This window comes from Equus przewalskii, chromosome 32, assembly GCF_037783145.1.
Source record: "Equus przewalskii isolate Varuska chromosome 32, EquPr2, whole genome shotgun sequence".
Taxonomy (NCBI): domain Eukaryota; kingdom Metazoa; phylum Chordata; class Mammalia; order Perissodactyla; family Equidae; genus Equus; species Equus przewalskii.
The window spans coordinates 17,669,806-17,688,708 of NC_091862.1; the positions used below are offsets into that span (position 1 = coordinate 17,669,806).

The 18,903-nt window shown below is 43.4% G+C and overlaps 1 protein-coding gene across 5 annotated transcripts in view; it reads right to left on the reverse strand.

The window, feature by feature from the left end:
- Window positions 1-18,903, reverse strand: part of UST (uronyl 2-sulfotransferase) — a 350,943-nt gene that overhangs the window by 111,709 nt on the left and 220,331 nt on the right. For all 5 annotated transcript variants that reach the window (XM_070602965.1, XM_070602964.1, XM_070602961.1 and 2 more), the window contains exons 6-7: window positions 2,666-2,763; window positions 550-707 (exon numbers count right to left, since the gene is read on the reverse strand). In XM_070602965.1, coding sequence (XP_070459066.1) covers window positions 550-707; window positions 2,666-2,763 — 256 coding nt within the window. The remainder of the gene's footprint in view (window positions 1-549; window positions 708-2,665; window positions 2,764-18,903) is intronic.

Genomic DNA, 18,903 nt, shown 5'->3' on the forward strand with positions numbered 1-18,903 from the left:
GAGAAAAACAAGTGAAGTATTTCTGAAGGTAGTTATATTTAAAGTGATACTATGGGCAACCCTTTTGATGGCTTTGCTCCCCTCTCTTTCCTGCTTCTACTTGAAAACCACTCCATTTGTTAGGAGAAAATCATAATTGGATTTTCAGTTTGCTCCTCTGTCTATTCTATCGCCAGGATTGTACAACAGAGAGCTTTTGTCAACGGGAAGTGGGGCCAGAGAGCCTTCCTTGCACACATTTCCATCAGTGGCCTCCAACACGCACGTGCCTATTCATTGCCTCACGCCAGCGACGCTCACAGGACAGGGCCAATGAAAACGTCACCAATTTCACTTTCCCAAGGGGGAAATGGAACCATCAAGCTTTGAAACATGGTGACTTTACGTTGGGACCTGAAGCTCAAGGTTTTGGCATCGGTATCCCATGGTTCTAACCATGGAACTTGCCTTCCTGAACAGAAGAGGGGATTTCACGCCTTCATTTCCTGAGTCCTTTCCAAGGTGAAGTACTGTCAAAACAGGGACTCGCTTGCTTACAGCCAGAGTTACCTGGGTCTTTGTAGATACTGAGCACGCCCTTGAAGTAATGAGGTAAGAATCTTTCCAGTAAAAGCAACACATCTTCCAACTCTTCCAGAATCCCCACGAGCAGGAAGTTCTCATTCACGTTCAGTTTTGCTCTCTCAAGGGCCCACTCACCAGGCTCCCTTTATAGATATAAAAATGGGTTTTAAATCAAAGATTCATTTTTGAAATGCAGCAACAGCACACAGAAAGTTGATCTCTTCCACCGCCCCCCCCCCCAATTTGCATAAGACCAAATCCCACTTTCTCCAAGGACCAGCTCAGGGGCAGCCGCCTCCAGGAGCCTTCCCGGGTCCTTCCAGCAGCCCCCTGCCCTCCACTCTGCTCACCTCTACCCCTCTCACCTCTTCCTAATGCCCAGCCCAGGGCCTCGAACTCAGGGAGCCCTGCCTAAATATTTGTTGAAAGAAGAATACACACACAGGGAGTTAGGTCCTAAGAAACACTGATCCAGGGGTGATTAGAATGTCTTTCTAATAGAAGGACCAAACCAAACCAACGTAAGTTAGAAGTTTTCAAATATGAAACTTACTGACATAGTATTTCTATAGACATCGAAATAGGTGTCAGGTGATGTCTGCTAACCATCTTATTCTTCAAAGACAGTTTTTTAAATTACAGAAGGAAAACAGCCTAATCTATTTGTAAGGCAGATCACTGAGCCGACAACGCTGATGTGAGTGAGGAAAGCCCCAGATGGGGAGCTTGGGTTCCAGGCGTGGCTGGCATTTACCATCTGGGGGAATTTGGGCAAGCTTGGATTCTCTTTTGAAAAATTGTAATAATAACCTTTATCTAGCTCAAATAATTGTTATCAAGATGGAAGAAGGTGACATTTCCAAAGAGTTTTGAAAATCATTGTGTGTACTGAGATAAGTACTCTCTCCAAGATTAGGAAATAGATAATTTAAAAAAATCATAGGGAGTTAGAATCATGTTCCTTGGAATAACTATCTTCGCTGTGACAGGAAGCGAGTCATCTGGCCCCAAATCTTCCCAGTGTCTGACGCACTGACCCTGAACCAGGCGTCATGAGGACAAGAGCAAGGCCTCCCGAACTCTGGAAGTTTATGCTGCAGCAGAAAACTGACACCTCCAGTCCCAGTATTCTGACCAGAAACAAACTCTTGTGTCATGGTACACTCAACGAAACAGCAATAACAATACACAGAATAATGAAGCAGTCCATCACCGTGTGAGCAAAAAGCACAATGAATGAGCTGCAATTTAGAAACCACTGTCTCCCCTTGGTCTCTTCAGTAAGACAACAAACATTCTCATCAATGTTTTTTGTGGGACAAATGTCACTTCTGGTAGCAGGGTTTATTTTCCACAAAGCAAAGACAGTATTCACTGCTACTAGCATTTCTTCTCTGAGGCTGCACGTTTGTCTAGTACAATGAGTTTCAACTGTAGCTAGACCTGAACCACCTGGAAGGTGTAGCAAACAGCTGCCCCACCTCAGAGACCGTGATTAGATGTAACAAGTACCCCAAGGGAGGCTGATGCAGGAGGTGTGCGGTCCACACCCTGAGTGCCCTTGCTATCTGAGCAAGTCACTTGCTAAAGAAAGTCTTGCATCCAAGTGAAACTGAGGGGCCATCAGTAGAATGTACTTCCCTCTCTTTCTACTAGCAATGTCTCATGAGGGAGACACTATTAAATGTTAGGTGTGTGCATCTCATGGTTCAGATCCTATTAGACACGCCACACAGGCGAGGACGGTTGTGATAAAGTACAGTCACTATGGAGGAACAGGCTGGGTCCTTGCCCCTGGTTTTTACTGTGTCTTGCGCTGAGTAGTGACAGCTACGTGTTAAGTATTATAAAGAGTTCGGTTGGCATTCCAGTTACACAGCTCCATGGGGTGGTCCCAAGGCCTCTGTTAGACCTTAGTCTGAACTTCTCTATGTATTGGACATTCAGAGTCTCAAATGCGATCTCCAAAGATTAACAGTAAATATTAACTGAATTCCAGAAGGTTGAGAGACTAGGGATACAGAAGGCTCCCAAGAGGGGCCAGTGCTGGGTTTCCTCCATTGTTCTCCACGTCAGCATGCCATGCGCCATTGGTCTTTACCTGCATCTGGGGTGCTGTCCACAAAAATACGGGATGATGTAAAATAACCTGGGATTGGAGCACTCGGGATAGTTTTCAAGAATACACTCATTGATGTCCTAGAAGAGAAAACACAGCAGTGAGGGGTCTTGGAGTCTCTGCAGGGCTTCATCAGATGCCACACAGTGTAAGTAAAACTGAGACTTCGATTACACGAGTAAGCCTGGAGGAGATGTAGAGAATTCACAGATTTCATGAGGACACTTTCTTTTTGCCTCACCTCATCCTGTTCCACTGGCAGGGGTACATATGGTCAGAGCGTTTCAGAAAGCCCTTGTTCTATGGAGGGAACCATATGTCTATGTTTCCCAGTGGCCTGAACTCTTTAGCTGGATAACAAGTATCTTGAGAGCAATTCTATCCACTATGATTTGCTGTCACCCCAGAAGTGACCAACCAACCGGTATACACTTGACACTTAACAAATATTTGTTGAATGAACTCAGTATGACTTAATTCTTAATCATTCTGACTTAATCAGGGACCCCTGTATGGCCAGCCCTGTACCAATGTGTTTCCTTGTGTATCCATACATCCAATGAACAATTATTAAGTACCTACAATAGTCATGTGAAGAGTCTGGAGGTTTTGGAGGGGCTATAAAATCATTTCTAATATTATCCTAGGTTAGAAAGTGATAGGATATTTGTACAGACATTATCTCACTCACAAAGGCCACAGTTGTGATTCCCAGATTTTCCATTTCTCTTCTATGAGGGTGACCATGTTGTGTCTGTGAGCATTACAAGACCTTGCAATGGCTCGGTGGGGATGCATCGGAAAGGCTAAGAATCAACTTTTATCACGGCCGACTACATTGACACCCTGGATAAGACACGCCTGGTTCTTAAGTATTTCTAAGGAGAAAAGATAACCCAATTTACAAACAAATCAAATAGCTATGGGGTGTTTTTCCAGCGACAATACTGGTGAGGCAGATGAAGAATGGGTGTCACTCGCTAACACAGTCACATGGTCAGTGGAATTTATGAGTTGGTTGAAACCACTGCATCTGATATGATTGGGGCAGGTGGTTAGTTACTTAAATATTTTTAAGTTGGGAATCAGAAAAATGTAACTTAAACTTTTTTTCTTTTACAACAACCCTGTCTTTCCCCCATTATACTTCTTTGGTTTATATACCAATTAAATAAATCACCCAATTACAATAACAAATTCAACTATAATAAACAGTTTCACCAACAAACACACTCTAATGAAGCTGAGTCTCCTGTGAGAAGCAGAAGTGCACAGTTCCCAGAGAGGAATACACTAGAAGCCAATGGAGTTCTTCAGGCCATCCAGCCATGTGTTAAGTGAAGGGTGGTTAAGAGCACCTCATTGTGTAGGAAAACTCCTTAAAAACGCAAGAGGGGCCAGCCCAGTGGCATAGTGGTCAAGTTGGCACACTCTGCTTCGGTGGCCCGGGGTTCACTGATTTAGATCCTGGGTGTGGACCTACATACTGCTCATCAAGCCAGGCTGTGGCAGAGTCCCACAGACAAAGTAGAGGAAGATGGGCACAGATGTTAGCTCAGCAACAATCTTCCTCAAGCAAAAAGAAGAGGATTGGCAACAGATGCTAGCTCAGGGCCAATCTTCCTCACAAAAAAAAAAGCATGATGTTGGACCCAAAATACCTTTCTAAGAAGAATTTGACACAGAGAGATATAAGTATAAGGATATTTATTGCTACAAGATTTATTACAGTAAAATGGCAGAACTGAAATGTTTCACTAATGGGAGAAGCTATGGTACATCCTACAGTGAATTACTGGGCACTCAGGAAGGATAAGGAGAATCTACGTGTACTGTCCTGAAAAGCACCCATGAGGAATTTTCAAATGAAATAAAGGTAATTATAGGACAATATGAACATGTTGGACAATATAAAAATAAACCTATGTGTTTACATAAACACAAAAATACCTGGAAGGATAAACATTAAACTGTTAAAAGTAGTTATTTATGGTGGCAGATGTAATGCAGGATGGGAATATATTGAACTTTTACTTTATTCATCTTTGAAATGTTAGCTTTTATTATAATGTATGTGTTTTACTTTTATCATCAGAAAAGTGTAAGGAGAGCCAGCCCTGCCGGCCTAGTGGTTGAAGTTTGGTTAAAGCATTGAAGCTTTAGGGAGGAAGACTGGCAACAGACGTTAGCTCAGGGAGACTCTTTCCCGGCAAAGAAAAAAAAAACGGAAAAGTATAAGGAGATTTACACGTCGTAAAATAAACCAAAGCTTGTGTGGGAGGGTGACTGGGCTTTGCTGTGAAGATGCTCAGACCTCCCTTTCTCCATCACGCTCTTGTGTCCTCTGGCAGCTGGTGTCCCCCAGGGACCTGAGCCTTAGGTCAGAGGGACCCAATAACTGGGCTGCGGTCAGAGAGAGGGAGCCGCAGCTGGGGTGAAGCAGAGCGCCCGGGAACTCCTGCCAAGGCAGGTGTGTCAGAGGCAGAGTGTGTCCACTCCGGCCAGGATTGCACACCAAGGGCAGAGTAAAATGGTGGTGGTTTAGGAGGTGTCCAGAGATCCATCCCATACACAGCCAGCCCTGCAGAGACCCGCCTTAACATGAGGGGCAGGGCAACAGGGCCCCCGGAGAGACTCTCACGGAGCCTGCGCTTGGCCAGAGTTCACTTTACGGCTGCCTTTTAACAAGAACTTGTGTCATTATTTGTTTAGGTGGTAAGGCCGTGAGCGCACAGACGGTCTGTTCGCTGCGTCTCCAGCGCTTAGCACCCTGCCTGGAAAAAGCAGGGGTGCAATAAATATTCAATGAATGAATGAACAAATGGCAGAAGGAAAAAGCCAAGACACACAGCCCTGATCCTCCCCAGAGATCCTGGCCTGGAGCCGGCAGGAGCAGCAGAGGACACGAGCTGGTCGGGGTGGGAGAGCGGAGGCGGAGGAGGTTCGAGGGCCCAAGGAGGCCAGTTCCCTATTGGAGTCCACAAATAACCTCCCGGGATCAATTTATGGGAAGACATAAATTCCTAGTCTCAGAAGCGCTGTTAATGATTCTTCTTTTCTTAGCTCGAGGCATGTCCCAGGGGATTTCAAAGAGTTCCGTTTGGGCCCATTAGGTTGATGAATGGCATTGGCCACAACCCATCCTATGGAGAGGCTATAGGAGGACATAAATAAGAGATGACTCAGGTGTAAGATCAACCGGAAGCACACGACGAGCTGTGAAGACCCACGCTCGAGCCGCCTACGCCCAGGCACATGGCACGTGACGTGCTTCCCAGCAGCTCAAGGCCGAGGGGCCTCAGGAAGTGCTCCTGGCCACTCACACAGGCCGCTCATACTGGAACCGAGGCCTTCAGCGAGTGACCTTTCAGTGTCCTGGGAAACTGAATGGGACAAGTGTCAACACAGCTGCTCATACAGTGTCCCCCTGTGACGGCCACTGTCCAGTCCCCCGGGACCATGCGGCTTCCCCTGCATTAATTGCATTAATGGTTTGAACTTTGGCGTAAGCCTTGCTATCCTGTGTGGCTTTACAATCACCTTTTTATACTCAAGTTCTCTTCGTACATATATATTTTTAAATGATTCTACTACTTCATTTTTTTCATTCCATGCAAGTGTTTCCAGGATAAAGTTGCTTTAAAGGAAAACTTTAATATTTATTTTAACTTTGCTCTAAGATCATCATCACGGTGATGACTTTAGCCAAGCTGACCCGCTGGCCAGCACCTGCTCATAGGGTCCCTCCATCTCTCCATGTGTCACCTGCAATGCTCCCCCTGCCCAAGTCTGGTCTTCTTTTAAGATTGGGCCTAAACCTAAGACCCCACTCTGCTCATAATCTCACGTTATTAGGGAAATGGGACCTTCTCTATAACTGAATGTTCCAGGAAACTAAGAGAATCCTTTTAATTGCCAAAACTACAAAAAGAAAACTTGGACTGTTTTTGTTGAAATTTATTCTAAACTTTACTATTTTAAAAAGTGTACTCTTGGGGCCAGCCGTGTGGCTGAGTGGTTAAAGTTCTGCATTCTCTGCTTTCGTGGCCCAGGTTCATGGGTTCAGATCCTGGGTGTGGGCCTACTTCACTCATCAGCCATGCTGTGGGGGCCTCCCACATACACAGTGGAGGAAGATTGGAACAGATGTTAGGTCACAGCTAATCTTCTTCAAGCAAAAACAAAAAAGATTAGCAACAGACGCCAGCTCAGGGTGAATCTTCCTCAAGCAAAAAAAAAAAAAAAAGGCAGAGGAGGATTGGTGGTGGATGTTAGCTCAGGGCAGGTCTTCTTCATCAAAAAAAAAAAAAAAAAGGCATACACTTAACACCCTCTAGGTTATCTTTGTGGGATCATCTTCTTCCACTTTGATCTTTCAACAAAATAATCTTTTATTGATTTGCTCCTGTAAAATTTTCATAAGATGGATTGTGATGAGCTACACTCATCTTTTGAAGTCAAAGGGCCTCTGTGTTCAAAGGAAACCCCAGTCACTACAGCCAGACCCCAGGAGTCATTCCTGCTTCCTCTCCCACCCTCATTCCCCACGTCCTGTCAATTGCCCACGGGCCCTGCAACTTGGCCCCCAAATGGTTTCCTAAGCTGCCTTCTCCTACCCCTTCCACGCCACAGCCCCATTCAGCTCCTCTCCTGTTAGTCAGTATCTCTTCTTTCCATCTCTTCCTCCCCCAATGCATTCTCCATATAGTTGCCCCAGTGGGGTCCCTGGGACAGGCCAATGGTGCCCAGCACGGCACATCCTCTTCACTGTTGGCTGGAACCCCAAATGTCTCCAGGAAGGGGTCCTGCCTGGAACCTCAGCCACCAGCTCAGTCTCCAGGGCGGGGTCTGCTCCCAACATGCTCTGCTCATGGCCAGGGTTCTGCTGTGAGTGGGAGGACTGCCTGATGGTGCCCACGAAAGGCCTCCAAACTGGACTGAGGGCCACTTGGCGCCCCCACTGATCTTCCCAGCTCCCCTTGCTGGGGCTTCTCTATGTGTCGACACTTGCTCCATCCACATTTGGGCTTGCTCTAGAGACCAGACACTGCACTGGAGTCCTGGGCACTCACTGCCCCACACCACCGGCCCTGCTTCCTTCTCTCACCCATGGCCAGGTCCCTGCAGGTCTTGTGCCTGCTTCCGTCTGAGACTTGAAATTGCCTGCTCTTTTCTGTGTGGAGAGAGAACTTGACAACTGCTACCTCTCTTGGTTTCAATTTTGGAAAGGGTGGAAGGATTGAGATCCTAGGTGGAGTTAATCTTATCACAAAAGTAAATTTAGGAATGATTCATATTTTATTTCTCCTTTCATAAGGCCGCACCTTGTCTAAAAACTACTGGATTGAAAAAAGACTTGGTGCTTTTGTACAGCTCCCTGCCTATGACATTATCAGCTTTGTCCGTATGGCCTAGGACTTCAGAAGGCATGATTTCTGGATGCCTTTAGCAGCACAGACCTCGAGAGGCCATATGAAAAGGAACCCAAATGAGGAAAAGGAAATTTGGGTTCTCGTCCCAGCTTTGCAACTAATTAGCAGCGAGTCTTTAGCTAAACCATGCCATCTCAAGCCTCAGTTTCCCCATCTGTATAAAACGGGGCTGAGCCATATAATCTCAGGCCATGAAACTGTGTGCTGATGTGCTGGTTCCTTAAATCAACCAACTTTTAAGAATAGTTTTGTATCTGAGGATCTAGAAAAAGTGGTAATTTTTTTAGTCCCAAGCTTATGAGTTAATAAAAGACTTTCACTCAGCATTTATCATGTAAACTTTTTGCCTTTCATGGAAGGCAGAGAGGGAAAGTACTGAGGTGGGTACCAGACAGACCTCAGTTCGAATCTCGGCTGTGCCACTTAGGAGTTGTGGAGTCTTGGCCAATGTCTACTTCTTGGAGGCTCAGTATACTCATCTGTAAAATGGGGACAATAATGCTTGCCTTTATAAAGATTAGAAATCAAACATACAGATTATTTTCCCTGTCACCCAATTCTTAAGATTACGCCATCTTTATTATGCCTTCCACATTTTTTTTTCCTTAAAGAGCAGGGGGCTGTGATAGCTCAGTAACTATGGGTATTAATGCCCAGCATCTTCTTTGTGTGAGTTTTTTTTTAAATTTTTTTGCTGGGAAAGATTCACCCTGAGTTAACATTTGTTGCCAATCTTCCTCTTTTTTTTTTTTTTTTTCCTTCCCCAAAGCCTCAGTACATAGTTGATATTATAGTTGTAAGTTCTTCCAGTTCTAAGGGAGCCACACCACAGCATGGCTACTGACAGACCAGTGGTGTGGTTCCGCGCCTGGGAACTGAACCCAGGCCACTAAAGTGGAACACACTGAACTTTAACCACTAGGCCATCAGGGTTGGCTCCACTTTCTGCATGTTAATTCCTCTGTCCTTTAGCTTATATTTAAAAACACGATTCCTGGGTGATTTCAATAGTTTTTAATTAGTGACTTCAGCTAACTCACAGAGAAAACAGAGAGGAAGGAAATAAGGAAATATGAAATGTGTATTTGTGCTAAGTCAAAATAATAACATAGTTTGGTGGAAAAACAAATGGTATTATGCAAAAGCAGCCAAAATACACCATTGTGAAACTTTTTGCTGCTTATAATATCTCATCTTCCTCTGTACATGAAACAATGTAACATCATGACATTAAGAAACTCTTTTTCAATGTCGATTTGAATTTGATTTGGGAGCCAATCTTCACACTCTAAGAACACAGACATGAGGAAAACTTGAACAGTAAAGTGAAGGATACAATAAAGGACAATTTCTCTTGCTGGATGTGACTGTCCGTCCAACATGGCCATGTTGGAAGTGGGAGAGAGAAAAATTACCGTCATTCACTGTCAAAGCAATACATGAATCCTTGACCCATAGGTGGACCATGACAATCAGATTACAAGTTTAACGGTTTGATCAATTCAGATAAATGGGATGGATGTGACCTGAGCTAACTTTAATTGCATCACGCAGTCTTCCATAAGGAAGGCTTTTTCAAGCTTTATAAAAAACTTTGAGCCAGAACCCCAGAAGAGTCAAGTAAGGCTTCCTTGGTGAGGATTAATGGACTTGAAAGCTGCAGATGGCCAGATACCAGCGTTTTCCCTTTGTGTGCTCACGTCAGGCATGAATCATTGATGACACGCTCTTTCTAGGAGAGTTGGGAAGTGCCCTTGGGAACCCTTCTGAGCCCTCCAGGAAGCAACACAATCAAGCAGAGTAGCACTTTGTTCTCCCTGTTGTAAGCAGTGTGTGATGTTGCATGGATAACATCTGTGGCATCTATTTTTGGTGGCTCTGTGGCCCTTCCCACCACTTCTGAGTCTAGGGCTGTGTGTCTGACTTTAGGATGGCAGACAGGCTTTGTGGATAAGTATCAGTCTACATTTATTGTAGTCAATATCCTTATTCACTGGGGACTCTGGTTCAATGAAATCCTTAAATCCTGACACTGAAATACTCATAGACACAAGAGACAAAACATTTTTGAAGTCCTTATTTGAACTCCAGGATCGTGAATTTCAAGTTTCTATCGCATTAGACTTAAAAAAAAGAAGTAGCCACAGTTTTATCGTGAGATGTTATATTCTAAGATGAGGATCAATCCATTTTCTGGCTCAGTGTTCATTAGATTTCAGTAGGTCCTTTTCAATTAGCTGCGACAAAGTTTACGGAGCATTCAAGTTGACTGTATGTAGGGTCCTGTGCAGGCTGTAAATGCTGCTTCCCAGAAATGTCCTTGCACTTCTGTTAAAACACAGCGTTACTAAAATAAGAAACCACTGTCTTTGAGATCAAGAGATTTTGGTGCTTATCAGGGATGCGGAGACCACAACTACCATGATTTCAGAGACCCTGGAAAACTTGGGGAGCCTAACCAAATAAAAATAGTGACATTCAGACGGAGTCAAGCTGACTAAAAGACACGAGTTACTTTTATCTTTGTTGCAAAATATTTGTCACAGTATTATTTAAAAGATCAAGAGATTATAAACAACGCAATTAGAGAGATGAGGTAAACTATAATATATCTAATTATAGAATACTTGCAGTCATTTAAAATATTTACAAAGGATATGTAACTATAAGAAAAATGTTTACAAGAGAAAATAAGGGTAAAAATATATATACAACATGACTACAACTCTGTTGGTTTTTAAAAAAACTATATTTTAAAAATAGACTTGAAGAATTTAGACCAAAACTTTTAACAATGGTTGGGTTTGAGATGGTAAACTATGGCTTTTCCCCCACTTTTTTCTTTTCTAATCTCAAATGCTAATTTAAGTACATGTGCTACGTGAAGAAAGTTTTTTTAAGTTTTTGTCAAAGTAATACATACACATGTCAAAAAATGCTATAAAAGGGGTTATAATGAAAAGCAACTATCTCTTAGTCTACCCCTTTCTGCCCCTCAGTTGCGCTCACCATAGGTAACCATACCATTTAACTAGATTCTGTTTACTCCCTTGTTTTGCTGGAGCAGCTCCTCACATAACTTTTTGCTGTGGTGTTTTCTAGTTTACAGTGTTGCTGATAAGGAATCGGTGTCAGTAATATTCTCCATACTTTGTAGGTGATGTGTATGTGAACATAAGAGGACGTGTTTGTGTCCTTTAACATTTCTTTGTCCTAGATGTTCTGAAATTTCACTATGGATCTCACATTGTGCTGACCACTTAGTAGACGTTTTTAACCTGGAGCCTCAGGTCTTTCAAGCTGGAGATATTCTTTTGTATTATGTGTATGTGTGTGCACGCACTTAAACAATTTCAAGTAATTTAATAATAATTCAATAACAATAATAATTTAAATAATTAAGTAATTTTCTCCCCTGTCTCAATTCTTTAATTCTAGATTTCTCTGTAGTCAGATTTTGGACCTTGACTGTTCTTTCGTGACTCTTATTTTTTCATCTTTTCCTGCTTTTGTCTTTTTGCTCTTCTTCAAAGAAATTTCCCTTACTTTACCTGTCATGTCCTTCTATTGAATTTTTTATCACAGCAATCACATTTTAATGTCTAAGGATTCTTTCTTGATACACACTGATTTCCTTTTTATAGCACTCTGTTCTTTTTGTGGGTCTAATATTGTCTCGAATCTCTCTACGGAAACTAAGCGCAGCTCCCTTTTAAAGCTTTCTTATTTTTCCTGAAATTTCGGTTTCCCTTAGGATTATTGTTTTTGTTTTTTTTTTTCCTGAGGAAGATTCACCCTGAGCTAACATCTTCCTCTATTTTGTATGTGAGGTGCTGCCTCAGTGTGGCCACTGACAGACGAGTGGTGTAGCTCTGCGCCTGGGAATCAAGCCCGGACTGGCGAAGTGGAGTGCGCCGAATGTAACCACTACGCCACCGGGGCCGGCCCGGGACTATTGTCTCTGTGATTCTCAACCCCTCTCTTTCAAGGTATAGTCTTTTTTCACATATGTATGGAGCTTTGCCTGTCCATTCATATTTAATAATGAGTCTCTAAAAACTGATGGAGATCTGTGCTGACACGGATAGGGTTTATCAGCCAGTGGGCTTCACTATGTTGCTGGAAATTACTTAATTGCCAGATTTAGGAGGGTCTTTTCTCTGGAGACATTCACATTCTTTGGGAAAGAACCAGTTTGTCGCCTGGGACGCAGCTGCTGGACTGTCCCAGGTGGGGATGGGTAAAGGGCTACTCTTTCACATGGAAATCTCCCGTCCATCCCTGCTGTTAGCCTCTTGCCTTCTACCCTCCTCCACTGTCTGGCATTTCCACATAAGCCCACCCAGGGCTCAGGCACACGCATTTCTTATTCAGCTGTATTTTCTCCTCCAAATTCACTCGGCTGTGGCTTCCTTGCCCCATTTTATCAGTTACCAACATTCTATTCTCTCTCCTAGGTATGTGTGCAAGTGTTTCATCCTTTTGTTCTCCCATGGCTGTGTCTGACCTTTTAAAATCTCCTTATCATCATGTTAAGGGGTCTTGGGAGAGAATTAAGGTTGTAGGCCACTTGTCTTCTTGAAATGAAAACCGCCCAGCAGGGGCTAGTCTTCCCAAACCTCCAAGCACACACATCATTACTAATGTACAAGTGAAGAAAACTGAAATAGGATCAACGCAAAAGAAAACTCACAGCAAACATCTACGACCTGAGAAATATTGACTTCAAGTCCCTGTTACTTTAGGATGTTATGTTTCAATTCACACATTAATACAATATTTTCACATGTTAAAATGTCTATAATTATTACACAATCTTTATTGTTGCAACACGAATTCCTTCCTTTGTAGGAGGTTTCTCTTTATCTCCCTCAAGCCTAGGGCAAATTGACAGAAAAATCTCCAAGGCACCCTAATCAGCTGGAACCTTATTGCACCAGCTCTTTGTTATCACTTAAAGAAATCAGGAGGCAAATTTAAACAGAAGTTTGTAAGTAAGGGCAACCTGGGAAGACAGAGACTCAATAAACGGCTGTGGGCTCTCTGTGCACCTTGAAAAGGGAAATCACATATAATAACCTAAGAAAGCAGTGAGGGAGTGCCTGGCCTCCAGGCCTTTCAGGCTCCTCTGCTCTTTAGGGCTGGGATGGATGGGCATCTCTGACAGCCAACAAAACCTTCTGTCTCAGACATCAAACCTGGAATGCCATCAAACCTGGAATGCCATCAAACCTGGAATGCCATCAAACCTGGAATCTTGACCACTTTTGGAAATGTTTAAGAAAACACCAGTTGACTGCATGAAGGTAAGCATCACCTTGTAATAGAACGCCTAGCAGGAGGAATCATTCATTCAGCTCTCTGCAGCGACCTGAAGGTCCCAGCAATCACTCAGAGAAAGCTGTAGGAAAATCTTCAAAGGGCCTATTGCAGACAGGAGGCAGCCCAGTGATGTTCATGCCACATCCAGACAGAGACGATGTGGACTCTGTAGCTATGGAATGCGGGAAAGATGCAGGATGGAGGATCAGAGCGACATCTACGACACGGGATTAGTGTCAGGGAGGCTCACTGTGAGTCAACTGCAGGCACTGGCCCTGACCAGTTACTCTCAGTGGATCACAAGGGTCCCATGGGCCAGGGTGGGGATCCTGGTTGAGGCCATCTTCTTAGGTCTGTGGCAACGATCAGGTTCATCCAGGGAGTCAAGCCAGGCACAATGCCACAAGGACCACAGCCATGCTCAGGTCTGCCCTCCTCCCTCTTTCAATATGCCACCTTACTGGGTGTGATCGTGTCTGTGAGAAACTGGTCATGGCTGTCTTCACCTGTCCCCTTAAGGGCCTTTCACCTCCCCATGGGCACCCTGGACTTCTGCCCATCAGAAAGGGCTCTCAGCTTGGTGCCTAGTGGAAATGATCTCATAAGTTAACACACACAGAGGTATAAATAAGTGATCACACTTAATGTGCTCCCTAGAAACATTTAGTTTTTAATAAGGGATGTCTTTTAACCCAAAGAAATAAGGTTCTAATGATGAGGGGGAGAAGGAGGAAAGGAGAGGAGAGGAGGGAGCCAACATTTATTGATCATTTAGCACTTAATGAAAGGCTGTGGAATGAATGCGCAATGTACTGGAGATATTGCTTTACTTCATCTTGTTAAATGAACGAAGCTCAGGGACCTCTGTCAACTTGCTGAGAGGAGGGGTGACTTTTAAAAAATGGGGACCATGGCTGCTGAGGATGCCACAAACCACACCACATAGGTTGCATGTACCTTATCTACTCAGAAGGCTCACCAGAAGTCAACTTGAACTTGCTGTCAGATCCTGAATTCTTCTCCAGCTTTTGGAACCTTCCCTTCTCTATAGCCAGTGTATTCAACCCTCTCCAATCCTAGAGCTAATCCTGGGCCTAGAAAGGAGGAATTTAAGGAGTTCTAGTCAAAGAAAAAGTCAAGGTGTACACAGGGTCATGGTGATGGAGGGAGTGCCAGGTGGGCAGGGCTCCAGGACCCCTGGCCCTACCAAAACCAGAAAAGCTGTGCTTTGCGTAGGTTTACAGGTTGAGTTTATTTGATAAGAAGGTTCTAAATCTGAAAATCATTGCTTTAGGCCAACACATGGAGGCGCAAGAGATTGAAACAGCCAGCATGACCTATGCCTGGGTCCCAACATGATCACTGCGCTGCTTCCTTGTTTCCAAGGGCCCACTCGGTTACCCACTGCTGGTACCTGAAGCCAGGTTTCCCTCCTGTGTCTGGGTCTCTGTGTTATCAGCTCCCTTAGTACCTCTGGTTCCTCTAGATTCTAGAAGAAGGTGCTCTCACTTGCTGTTCCTAGGTAGCCCCTCCTTGGGCAAAGTGTCTTGCTTCTGAACATCAGGTCTGTCACCAGGCTCTGTGATGAATGTGAGCTTTTAATGCTGTCTACTTCTGGACTCTGGGCCATTTACTGGGTCCCAGCGGCACCTCATCATGTCACATTCCTGCTTTGACTTTGACTTGCCCCTGTCACGTTATGTTCTGCCTGTTGGACTGTCCTGCTCCCATCAGGGACATCAGGGTCCTGCGTCCCGTCCCAGCACACTGCTCCTCTCTTTGCCCTCTATAAGCAGGTGATTCTGATTGTAGGGTCCACAAGGTCTGAGCTCACCAACTGGGTCATGATTGCTTGGGTCCTGTGATTAAAGAGAACTTTGTGGAAAAAACAAAAATATGAGAGAACTTTTTACTCTTCTTCTCCTTCTTAGGGTCCAGGCTGTTGAGAGCTCTACTCTTCTCCCCATTTTACCCTTTAGGGAAAGAGGGGGCTATCAAACCCATGTCGACTAGGGGAAGAGTAGGTTTCTTACATGTACAATAGTGTTAAATTCTATGTAGTATCTACATTCTAAATGTCAAAAATATCCTTTAAAACACATGGCATCTTTTATTAAAAAGAAATTTAATTTATTGTAATTTTGGTCTGTAGTGTCAATATCGAGCAGTTCCAACAAAGGATGTCAATTCCTTGGTTATTTCAGTTTTCATTTTCCTTGTGAATGAACAGAGGCCCTTTGAGCCTATAAAAAGCTAGGGCATCCACCTGGCCTTCAGGAAGGCACACAGCACACAGGTGGGCGCTGGGCAGGCTTCCTGAATTCAACTCTCAGCCTTCTGAAAGCCACATCTGCTGAGTCCAGTGCTGTTCCAGGCTCCAGGGCAGGCAGGACTGCCAAGGAGGCAGCATTTTGCCAGACTGTGTGGTTGTTTTATTAGGCAGATAAATGTCTACAGAGTCTAGCGTAAAAACACTGGGCCCGACCCAGTTTTGTACAAACATTTTCAAAAGTAAAAGTGGAATACATTATCAGTCACTAGTTCTCATAACTTTGGTATTTTGGGTTGATAATCATTTTCCTTCCCTCTATATATAATGTCTGGAACATTAGCACCAAGAATGTCTTTAAGCAGAGGTTAGCCCCAGTGGGAGTTACTTAAGAAATCATCAGATACCCTAAGTTGTATACAAGTGGGATATCTTAATGTGAGTCCGTCTTGAAAAAAATTGGGGGATTTTTTTAACTTCACTTGGGATTCCAATTTTAAATTTTCAGCTAGAATTTTCTTATATAGTTTATATCTATGAAGGCACAATATGGGCTAATGCAATTTTATTTCAGAGATTCTTACTTTGGAGTAGCTCAAAACTGGTTGCTCATTGTGTTTAAACAATTCAAGCTGAAATCTTCAACAAATCAATGTCAAGATTCTTTAATTATATTGTGAATTAAGGCACCTACTGTACATAAGGTATTGTGTTAAGCACCCTGGCCCCAGGTAGCTGATGAATAATTGTGTCTGTCTTCCTTTATTTGTAGTTTATAATAGGTAATCTTACTAACATTTATGTAGCATATCTTTTGGGTAGTTGGTTCTCTTTATTTGTACATTGTGTCTCTTTTTATTGAAGCTTTTGTCTTATATTAAAATTTGTCTTATATTATAAATTTTCTTTTAGTATATAAGTGGTCACCTTTCCCCATTCCATTATTTTCAGCTTCTCTGTTTCAACAGAGGAACCCTTCTGTTCTAAATAGATGAATTTAATAATTTGCTTCTATCTATCTATCTAGTCTTTATCTCTCTGAATTGCATTCTTGGTCAATTCCTCAAAACTACTTTCTAATTCACAAATTTTTTCTTTAACTTTATTCGGTTTGAGAGTTCATTCCATTTCTTAATTTTAAATTATTTCAATGGCCACATATTTCATTTCAAGATTTATAACTAATTATTTTAAAATAGCCTCATGTTCTTGTTTCATGTCTGTTTTTGTTTTATAATTTCCTGCTTTTTTTTTTTTTGGTGAAGAAGATTTGCCCTGAGCTAACATCCATTGCCAATCTTCCTCTTTTTTTTTTTTTTTGTTTGAGGAAGATCAGCCATGAGCTAACATCCGTGCCAGTCTTCCTCTACTTTCTATGCAGGATGCCTCCTCAGCATGACTGACGGGTGGAGTAGGTCCGTGCCCAGGATCCGAACCTGTTAACCCGGGCCACCAAAGCGGAGTGTGTGGAACTTTAACCACTTGGCCACAGGGCTGGCCCACCTCTTCTTTTTTTTAATGGAGGTTATTCATTCTTTTATCTCTTCAAACATCCTAGGCATACTTATTTTAAAGTCTTTGTCAGATTGTTCTTTAACACCATCTGGAATGAATTCATGTTCCAATAGTAGATTTCGCTGGCTGTGTTTCTTGGTAGTGGATTTTTTTCATGTGCTTAGGCTCATTTTGAGTGGGAGAGTCACTCTTCTTGCTCTCTCTCTTACTGTCTCCTCCCTTCCTCCTCTCCCTGTTCTCTCTGTCTCCCTCCCGCTCTCCCTCCCTCCCTCTGTCCTTCCCTAGTGGTTTTGTGGTTACTATCATCTGGACTCCTGGCACTTAGTGCAGAACTAGGTCATATTTGTGGTTCTCATCCTATGGGAACAACGGAGGGAATATTACAGATCTGGTTACCAAGCAGCAAGGATTTGTTTTGCTTCCTACTTGTGAGGCTGCAGCTTTGTTCTCCCCGTCTCTACATCTAGAGACTCTTACAAAGCCATAATTCCAGCAACAGGTCCACAGTCATTTTGTTCAGCTTCCTTTGCTTGACGGCGAGGCGAAGTGTGGCTCCCCGCCCCGGGCCCTTAAAGCACTGAGGCTGGTTCGGGCCCCCATCTTGAGAGGGGGCACTTTTAGGCCTCTTCGCCTTGCAGGAGCCCAACTCCGGGCTGCCACTGCCCGATCATGGACCACAGCCCAGCTCTCCTGGGGCTTCACTGCTGCTCATCACTCTGGCATTGTTCCAGGCTTGTGGACATTCGTCTTATTTTCTTAATTTGGTAAATCCTTTGGATTTCCTTTTTTAGTATTCTGTCTATCATTGCTATGTGTTTGGGGCTAAGGAGTATGAAATCACTACACCTTCTTGATTGGGGGGTCTGTGTGAGCGAGTCACGTTTTTCTCCTGCAGGCAGGTCTACCGGAAGGGACCCTGAGTGCAGAGCTGTGGGTGCTGGAGTACGGGCAGCACACTTGCTAAGTCAGAGGAAAGAAGCTGGATAAAACGTCAAGGCCAGGCCAAAGCAAGGTCACCCGTTTACTGAAATGGGATAATTTCTGCTTCGTGAGCATGTCAGACAGTGTAGGACCAAGGCACAGTTTAAGCTGGACATCAAACAGTGTGAGTCCTAAGGATTCTTCCTACAAACCTTGCAAGACATTATAGTATAGCAGTGACTTTATTATATTGGTGTTGCTTTGAATCTTTTCATCCCGTCAACTGTGTTGCCAAAAGTTCCAATATTTGAAGTATGCCACGAAAAAAAATGGCATAGTATTTGCTGTACATATTCTTTATTAGTAGTATAGAGACTAAACTTCTGGAAGAAAAGCTTCACGTCTCTTATCTGTATTGTGGTACCCATCCAGGGCCAGGAAGGTGCGCTCTTATAGCTCATAAAAGTAGCCTTTGAAGATGATGAAATTTTAATTTGAATTGTGCTGTGCCTAGCAAATCACCATGGGAATCTGATAAAAGCTTTCGGAAGACAGCAGTGTTTTTCAATAAACAACATCATAAAAAATTCACCAGCAGAGTGAGATCCAGAATGCAAGTAATGATACATTTTAAACAGAAAGTACTTAAATGATATTGTACATAAAGATATATCACTATGGATCCTTTTTTTAAAGCAGACATCTGCACGACTGAAATGCCATTAAATGACCTATAACCCTGCTAGAAAAGGTGCATTCCA